The sequence below is a fragment of the Charadrius vociferus genome, unplaced genomic scaffold (assembly GCF_000708025.1).
Source record: "Charadrius vociferus isolate BGI_N301 unplaced genomic scaffold, ASM70802v2 scaffold32, whole genome shotgun sequence".
Taxonomy (NCBI): Eukaryota; Metazoa; Chordata; class Aves; order Charadriiformes; family Charadriidae; genus Charadrius; species Charadrius vociferus.
In genome coordinates, this window is record NW_009647856.1 from 10273183 (window position 1) to 10282664 (window position 9482).

Consider the following 9482-nt stretch of genomic DNA (forward strand, 5'->3'; position numbering starts at 1 on the left):
GGGGGGGGGGGAGGCTGGGGGAGTCCGAGGGGCCGTGGTGGGACTGAGATGGGGCGGTGCAGCACCCCGTGTGCCCCCAAGGGCATCTGCAGCCCTCCCACCACCTGCATTTCTACCCTCTGTTCCCACCAAAACAGGTCCCTGTCCTCCCTAGGGCTTCCCCACAGCTCTGCAGGGGCAAGAGAAGGAGTTTTGCTTTTGGATAAACTGGAGCATCCCTGGAGGGATTAGCCTGGACAGTGCGGGAGGGATGGTAGAGGGGTGGATGGAGCCCACATCCCCTCTGAGATGCTCTTGAGGCTTTTTGCATCCGCACGATGCTTCGTGGCAGCTGGGAGCTCACTGAGGTGGAGGTGATCGTCCTGCGTGCGCAAGTCCTATATGCAAAGGTGCGGTATATACAGCTGCTAAGTACACAAGGTCTTGCCTGCAAAAACCCTCCGTGCACACTGAAACGAGGTGCCAGGCAGCACGTGCCCCATCTTGGATGGACTCTGCTCCTGCCTGCTCCATCACCTTACACCTTCACCTTCCTCTGCAACGCCATCCGTGCTGTGCCAGGTCCCGCTTGCACAGATGGCCGGCAGCATCCCACTTGCTCCACCGCAAGGATGGGAGCCTCCCGGCTGAGGAAGGCACCTTAATCTCACCCCATCTTATCTAAATATTTGGGAAGCGGCGGTGGAGACAGGATGCGCTTGCCGGGGAGGAAGACCAGTCCTGAGCACAGCACGAGGGGTGAGCTCAGCATCATGAGGCCCCGGCCGTCCCTGGGAACCGCGGCTGGCCCTCGCCTGTCCTTTCGCTTTGCACAAGGAGAAACTTCCCCCCTCGAGCCCCTCTGTTGACTCCGCACCATCCCAGCTGCGTCCCTGGAAAAAAAGCTGGATGGGAAATCTGTCCCCAAGCCTGATGCAGGGGTAGCCCATGGGCAGCAAGAGGCGACCCCGGCAAGGCAGCATCCCCCAGAAAGCTCATCCCCAGTGGGACAGGGAGGAAGAGGGATACGGCTTGGTCAGGGTGGTGGTTTTATCATCTTCGGACGCTGGGTTGTGCTCCGACGCTTTAACAGTCCTGCAGTTTATCAGTCCCTGCCTGTGCAGCGTTCTCTGTGCGGCAGAGGCACAGAAAGCCTCTCTGCTGCCTCCCTGCATCCTCCTTCCCCGGGTTTTGCCACAGCTCTGCCTTCCCCCAGCCCTTAATAACCCACTTCTCCTCCTACCACCCCATCACGGGGGGGGGAAAGAACTTTAAATGCTTTTTTTTTTGGGGGGGTGGGAAGGGAAATGAGATGCGAGGCTAAAACCCAGCTGAGCACTGAACTGCTTTGCTCCTGGATGGTGAACAGTGCCTAAACCCTTTTCGAGGCTGAACTGGAGGGATTTACCCTTTCCAGGATTGGACAAGGGCACAGTAAGCCCCGCTGCAGCCGGCAGGGAAAGCCCCGGCGGCGGTGCCACGGCCCCGGTGGCTCTCCCCTCCCATTGCCGGAGCCGCTCGCATTCCTTGGCCGGAGTTGACAGGCGCTGCCGAGCAGCTCGAATCCGGTTCCCACACTGGCGGGGACCTAAAACTAACATCCCCGAATGAGGGAACAGCACTTGAGTCAACAAACTGCCCCCGCCAGCTGGACAGGGCGAGGGGGACCATGACCCTGCTCGGCATGGGGGTCCCTCCAGCTGCTCCAGGGACTGTCCTGTTGTGCCCAGCCCGGTGGGTGTCACACAGCAAATCCTCTCGGGCACCTGGGTATGGGTCCAGGTGGTCCCACTGTTGCTTTTGCATCCCCCAGCTGGAGCAGGCTCTGCTTCTCCTCAGCATCCTCCAACTCAGCTCACCGGACACCTCTGTGTCCCAGCTGGGGACACGATGGAGGAGCCCCTGGGAGGTGGCCACAGGGTTGTGTGGCTCAACCAGAGCTCGGGGGACACCAGGCCCCTCTGACATGGTCACCTCTTGCTTCACCTAATGCATTTTGGGGTTGGGATGAGGAACAGAGCATCCATCCATCCATCCATCCCAAGGCTGGAGCACCCCAAGCAGCCAATGAAAACCCAACTGAAGATAGACTTGTGAGCCAGACTTTGGGAAAGTTGTCCTATGTAATGCAAGGCATCAAGCTAATGAGCTTCGTTAGGAAACCCATTAAGATCCTACTGTAATCAAAGGAAGGAGAAGAGGTAAAAGGGAGGGTGGGGGAATATGGACCAAACTGTTCAGGCTGGTTGAAAGCATCACCTGAAGAGGAAGGATGCTGGGAACCAACCAGCACACAAAATTCCTGTGGTCCACAAAGTGGTACCAACCATCTATTTGGTCTTTTTTTTTATTTTTAGGATTTACAGTTTGATCTTTCATTGTTTTGGGGTTTTTTTTGTTTTTTTTTATTTTTGAATGTACTGCAGTTGGAGAAACTGCAGTGCAGCGGGGTGCAACGCCCGCAATTCCTGGGTTCGGTCCCAACTGTTTTGCTGGGTTCCCCGCATCGCCGGCGCTGCCCTGTGAGCCCAGCTATGCACGGGGCGGCTGCTCTGCATTGCCCCCTCCCCTGCCATTTGTCATCTGGGCACGTCCCCCACTGCTGCGGCCCCGCATTGCCCTCGACGCTTCCCCAACTTCTCTCTGGAGCTGAGCTTTTAGCCACCCAACCCTGGCTTGTTCTTGCGGACCAGGATTGGAGCCGTTTCTGGAACACTTCTCCTTATAGCGCGCACTTTCCTGTTTTCCCACGGGTTGTGAAATGCAAAGGATTTTTTCACTTTGCTGTCAAGATTTGGCTAGAGACTTGTTTACCAGGCCTACAAAGCAGGGAAACCAGATAGTGCCATTTCTCTGTTATCTGCTCGGCTTGGGAGGCATAAAATTTGTTGCAATTTTCAGGAATATGCCAAGTGAAAAGTTAACGGCAAGCGGGTGGGAGGTGTTTTGGCAGCCGAGGAGAGCGATGCTATGGGAGGATGCACCCTTGCAGTCTTTCTGCAGCTGTTTCGAGGCGTAATTGGCATTTTGTACTAACAATGCTTCAGCTCGTTATTATGCCCAGAGGAATCAAAGGGAAACAGGACAGCAGACTCGCTGGCTCGCCAGCTCCAACATTCCATCGCCCAGCGGAGCGGGCAGAGAGGAGCGATGGGTGATGCCAAGCCCTGATGTCCACCCACTCCTCAGCTCACTGGTGCATCGCTGCACACCGGTGCTTCCCAGCCTTACCATCCCCATTTCCAAAAAGCCTCCCGGCGCAGGTCCAGCGAAGCCACAGGGAGGACAGTGGCTCCGTGGAGCACAACCACACCCAAAAGGAGGAGGGAAGGATTAAACACCAGCACGGTCATAAGTCTTCTGGGTGCTTTGGGCTCCAAAATTAGATTTTGCCAATCTGATGAAGGATTTTTGTATATTCAATATAAAATCTGATGAGAAGCTTTCCCAGCCTGGACACGGCTGCAGGTTCAGACATTGCATGAAGCGGAGCAGGGAATGCTCTCAGGAGAGGTTGTCCTGCTGTGGCATCTGGGTCACGGACATCGTGGTGTTAAGGTCCCTCCTTGGAGTCATCCTCAGCAGAAAGGGCGGCACGACTAAGAACACATCATTTCTGCAGGTGTGCCAGCATGGAGCATTTACACCCAGCAGCAGCCAAAGTAGGAAGGTGTGACCATGAGGTGGCAGCAGACAGGCACTTGTCCTCCTCCAGGAGCACGGTGCGTGCTATCGGGAGGTCCAAGCCCTCTCCAGGGCTGCCAGGCAGGGCCTCCACCAAGCCACAGGGAATTTCATGAGCCACTGTGGTCAGTAGGAGCGATCATGCTCATCTCAGCATGTATCTCAAGGGGTTTTATGGACACAGTGTGGCTTCACTTTGCGTCTCACGGTGAAGTCAAGAGTCAGTCCATTTTACAAAAGCAACAGCAGAGGTTCATGAACCTGAGCAGCTATTTCTGATGCTGTGCAGCATAAGCTGTGAGAAGGTCCCTGAAGTGCCCATTTCCCAGTGCTTACGCTGCCTTGGCAGTGCTGAGGTCCAGAAACCAGAGCATTATAATGCCAAAACCGACCCCTAAGCTCTACCCACAGCTCAGATAGATACAATCACCCTGTCAAGATCTCACCAGCCACGTGGTGTCATCTCTTCCCCTTTGTCAAAAAATTAGAACTTCAGCCTATTTAAAAGTTATCAAGATATTGCATCTTCCCTATTACAGGAAACTCATAGTTTCCACAAGAATAATTTCAAAACTGGGCATCCATCAGAAAAGCCAGCAGACAGTACCCATGCACCAGAAGAAGGAGTCTTAGTGTACAGCCTTGGGTTGGGCTTGCCTTTCCCCAACCTTGGCACTGCATTTTACTACTCCCTGGTCTTGTAGAGGGTCTATAACAAATGAAATGGATTTTTTTTTCTCTCACTTTAGGCTTCTGTTATAGCTGATATAGCATCGAGGAGCATAGTGAGTCCCAAAGCCCAGGCTGCTCTGCTTCCCAGATGCTCTGCAGTCGGATGCCACCCTACCCCAGCTGGGAGGTTGCAAGATCTCACCCAGTACACAGCAGCTGTGGAGGAACTTCACATTTTTTGCTTGGGTTTTGGGATGAACTTCTGCAAAAAGCCTTTGAAGAGGGAAAATTTCACCCTCTAAAATTTCCCATTTTTTGCTCTTTTTCTGAGACCTGGATGGGCTCAGCTGGGTCCTTCTACTTGAAGAAGACCCCATGGGCCTCTTCTCCTGCCATATCCTCTACCGGGTGATATTGCTGAGTGTGGGTTTGCATTTATCATTTTACACCCCAAAAGCAGTTGCATCTTACTACTCTCGTCTCTGTAGACTCACATGTTCAGAGTACCACAGGTTAAAAGCTGATCTCCGACAGAACACAGCTGCTAACCCTACATAGAAGTCCGAAAGGGATGGTACTTACACAGGTTTTAGCTTCTTTCAGATACATCATGGGCCAATTATTTTGCACCTGGTCTTTACAGATGACCTGAAAAGACAGAAGAAAAGCAACTCTCAGATCGTCGACATAGGTTGGAAAGCCAGTTGGTGACTAACACGACACACTGCCCCAAGCCAGGAGACATCCCAACCAAAGCTCAGATCCGTTTTATGGAAATGAGACAGGCCCAGGAGCCTTTCACTCAACCCTTTATATGTGGAAAAGGTTAAGAAAACTGACACGGTTGTCTGCAAGATATTTGCTAATGCACTTCCCAAACCAGGCTTAGGATTTGCAGTATGGGGTAAAGCAGGAATTGGCTCGGACAGTAGGAAGATCCATTCCAGCCCTGGCCTGCAAAAGATGAGTATCCCCTTTGCTCCTTCACAGCACTTTAGTTATCCTGATGTCTTGGTTTGAGGCCCGAAACCACAACACCTGGCTTGTGTTTTGAGACTCTTCTATGCTCCCAAACCATTTTCTGCCAATATCATCCATGAACGGTGGACACTGAATTGTGGTCTTTGTCCTCTCATCATGTTCCAGTCCACCCCAAGGCAGCTTCTGCTCTCTATAATGATTCTCTCTCTCTTCCCAATTTTCGCTTCTTCCCTCTTCGGCACCCAGACAATAATCCCCTTCACCTCCATGCTCCATGTCTCTTCACTGGAAAGTTATAGGAGAAAGGGGTTGGACTAGAAGACCGTTAAAGTTCCTTTCCAGCCCAAACCATTCTATTATTCTATGATCTAGAATTATTTTGCTGCCTTGTGTTTTCCTAAGGTGGATCTCTCTGACACAGAGAGGCACAGCGAGAAGGGCTGCAGGCTTTCCGTGTACATGGGGTGCCAGCTAAGTGTTAATGGACATCGCTATGAAGAGCGTACCCCTTCCCATAGGTGTCGTTACCTCATTTTGGAAAGAAGCGTTAGGGTGCTGGTGGCCAGGACTGCTGCTCGCCGTCTGGTCCCCCGGGGCTGGGGCTGATGGCTGTGCACTAGCAGGGCTGCGGTCAGCACTCGTGGGTTTGGTTGACACAGATGCGGTGTTGTGGCTTCTCTGGTCTGGGTCCCCAATATGCAGCAAAGAAAAAAAAACAAAAACAAGCAGACACTGATACAGCTGACACAATTCACGAGCAGCTGAAAATAAGTTTTCAGCTCCAGCCCTGCCTTGAAGCTCACTGTGTCAAAGCTTGGAGAGGTTTTGGGTTTCTTCTTTCTTTTTTCTTTTCTTTTTTAATTAACTGTGATATGAAAAAAAAAATATTACTGCAGATTGTATTTTCTGCTGCTGAAACCCATCAGACTGTTCTGGAGAGATGAACCCAAAGGCTATGATAGCTGTGTGTTGGTAGCTGCGTAATCGCTTAAAAAAAGGAGTAGTGCTGGGTAAATGGGATGGCCCTCATTTCACTTTGCCTGGGGCGTCTTCCTTGCAGATTTCTACAACAGAGGTAGACTACCTGAGCTGGCTACTGAGGATCTCCCAACGAATGGAGTTCATTGTGCAACCCCACAGACAACTGCATCTCCATCAGCTATGGAAGAAGCCCAGGGTGACATGCTTAGAAGTAGTGCCTGGTACTATGGGAGACAGCCTGGCGTGTCCTGCCTGCCTGCTACTCCTGATGGGCACACGCCCCACATCTACCAGGCCCACGCAGGTGTCTCCGATACCTGGGATCATCTCAGGCCCCTTTGTTAAGGTCTGTAGCATCTTACAGTTTCTTGTGCAATGGGAGTAGTGCAAGGAGCATAGCAGCCTCCTGCCTCCCCAAATCCTTTCGAAGAAATGGATCTCCGTCCCTGGGTTCCTAATTGATCCTTAAATGGTGACAAAGAGAATTAAAACACCACATCCTGTTCACAGTCTGTTTGCTTTTGGGATTTCTGCCTCTACCACAGAAAAGATGAGCGATATTTCTCTCCCAGACACATTCTGAAGGCTCCAGGAGAGAATTAATTTTAAAGCCATCTGTTTCTCTTGCATTCTCTCACCTATTTACTGAATCTAAAAGGTTTTTTAAACCTCTTCATGCTCAACGCTTGAGGTCAAATTTGAATTAACATAATTTCATATATTATCCTTTAATCAAGAGCAGTCCTGTGGAGCAGGAGGGGAAAGAAACATCCTTCATGAAGGCACACATTTCCTCTCCTAATGCCTGCTAACATGTTCAAAACGTGACTTGGATGAAGCCAGTGAAGAAGGTCTTGCATTAAGACCTTGGACCATTTAGTGATGCTGACAGCAAGGAGGAGCTGGAAGGCTGAGGGGGAAGGAGATGGTTCTTTAAGTGGCTTCTGTACTGCAGATGGTAGCTGGAAATTGGGTCAAGAACAATCTTCTGCAGAGGAAGATAATGAAGGGTTTCAGTGTCATCACAGCTTTTTTTCAGAGCCAGATGTGAGCTGGACCCACAATCCCACCCAAGTCTGGAAGGCTCCATGGAACCCTCACAGTCCCACAGTGTGATTGCTTCCCCGTAAACACTACCAGACAAAATACCAAAGGGCACCCTAAACTGCTCCTCACCAGGACACTTATGAACTAACATGGCTCTATGATGCTCCAGCGGTCTAGAGAAAACATATTAATGGTGTTCAGCAAGTTCCTAAACACCACGTGGACACTTATAATGCTGCTTAGACAGAAGTCAGCAGCCAAATGCCCCCCATGGCAATGATGAATATCCTACCTAACTGCTTAGACTCTTCAGAGTTGTAGACTCAGAGTCTACACAAAATCTCCTTAGTCATCTAAAGCTTATTTTCTATATGCATGCCCAGACAGCCTTCACTAAGCTGTCAGCCAAACTAGGGATCTTCTACAGTCAGCATTCCAGGTGCTGTCAATCTGTTTCACCAACTCCACAATGTCAGTCTCCACCTCCGAACTCATCGCTGCTGGATCCCTTTTGCAGTCACTGAAGATCGGGTCATTGCAGTTGATGGTGCTTCAGGCACAGTTTGGTCCATCCGAAAGCTGATGCCTATGCTTTGCCAGTTGATTCATGCCTTGAATTTCACTAACTGCATTGACTCGAACTCCACTGATGACAACGGGGACCTAAACACCCAGTTGTCATGGAGACAACTATGCTGGAAAGTCCTAAAATGAGACAAAGTGATGACACCCCATAATGACAGGAGGTGTTTAGGGCAGCCAAAGGAAAAGACCACAAAAAAGCCTCCCAGCTCAAGAAATCAAGGTTCTTATCTCCTGGTACCTGTTCCAAGAGTCGGTGTGGTGGTGTCCTCTGAGACCTTGATGATGCTGCCAGGTGACAAAGACAGAGATTCTTTACTAGTGGTGGGGGAGATGGATCCATCAACAGGGGTAACAGAAGTGTTGATGCTTCCACGTCTGGTGGAAGAGGTCAGTCCCTGGCCTGGAGAGCTGGGAGAAGAGTGAGGCTGCTTGGCAACAGACGTGGGAGAAGAGACACCAGAGGCAAGGCTGCTTGTTGGGACTCCAATGCTCGCAGTGGTGCTGGTCAACTGGTCCAACGGCTGGCTTCCCTGAGCTTCCACGGTGGGAGAGGATGCGACAGCAGTCCCTAAACCACCTGGGGTGGCTGGAGGACTGCTCGCACGAGTGGGGACGGGACTTGCAGCAGTGGTGGCTGCTGAGCCTCCCAAGCTGGCTGGAGGGATGGTCTTCTGCTGGGCCATGCTGGAAGTTGCAGCAGGGGTGGCTGTTGAGGCTCCAGAGCTGGCTGAAGAACGGACCTGCTGAGAGAGGCGGGGCGATGTCGTGGGAGCAGGTGATGGGTTTCCCGGGTTGTTTGTGGAGGTGGTCTCTTGAACTGCAGCAGGTGGTGTCACAGGGGTGGATGGTGGGTTTCCCGGCTTGCTTGTAGGGATGATCCCTTGAACAGTGGTGGGTGATATCACAGGGGCAGGTGGTGAGTTTCCCGGCTTGTTTGTAGGGGTAATCCCTTGAACTGCAGCAGGTGACGTCGCAGAGGGGGATGGTGGGTTTCCTGGCTTGCTTGTAGGGGTGGGCCCTTGCATCTTGCTGGTGTCTGTAGTTGTGTGGATCTGCCCATTTTCTCCTGGATTTGCAGCAGTTGGTTTTGTATCATCCTGAGAGCTGACACCTAGGGAAAAGTAAAAACGCCAAGATAAACTTTGAACTAAGGAAACTACCCTTGGTTTCCACCCAGAACAGGTATTTGTAGAAATAAATGCTGACCAGAAACCATGAGTCATTCACTCAGGGCTTGTCTCATGCTCTCTAAACTCATACCAAATGCCATGTGCTGGTATCGCCGTGTCAAGCAGAAAGCAGAGCAGAGGAGAAGTCAAACTCACAGGACTTCAAAGAGGTTGGAGGGTGAGCAGGAGGGCAAGACCTGCTGGTTCCCAGGAGGCCAAGACCTGCTGGTTCCCAGGAGGCAGATCTCCCTCATATGGGAGGGGCACCAGCTCCCGTGCAGAGTGCTGCAAGTCATTCCCAAAATAAAGTGTGCCCAACCCTTGTAAGGGACCAGCCAGTGGATGTGCCGAATTATGTTTGTCCAACCCTGTTATAAGGGTCTC

At 51.6% G+C, this 9482-nt stretch overlaps 1 protein-coding gene across 1 annotated transcript in view; it reads right to left on the reverse strand.

Annotated features, from left to right (window-relative positions):
* The window catches only part of PODXL (podocalyxin-like), a 13914-nt gene extending 4960 nt beyond the window's left edge, over nt 1-8954 (reverse strand). Inside the window, exons 1-3 of the mRNA XM_009883017.1 lie at nt 8168-8954; nt 5845-5999; nt 4918-4983 (exon numbers count right to left, since the gene is read on the reverse strand). Coding sequence (XP_009881319.1) covers nt 4918-4983; nt 5845-5999; nt 8168-8954 — 1008 coding nt within the window. The remainder of the gene's footprint in view (nt 1-4917; nt 4984-5844; nt 6000-8167) is intronic.
* Between the last annotated feature and the right edge of the window lie 528 nt (nt 8955-9482).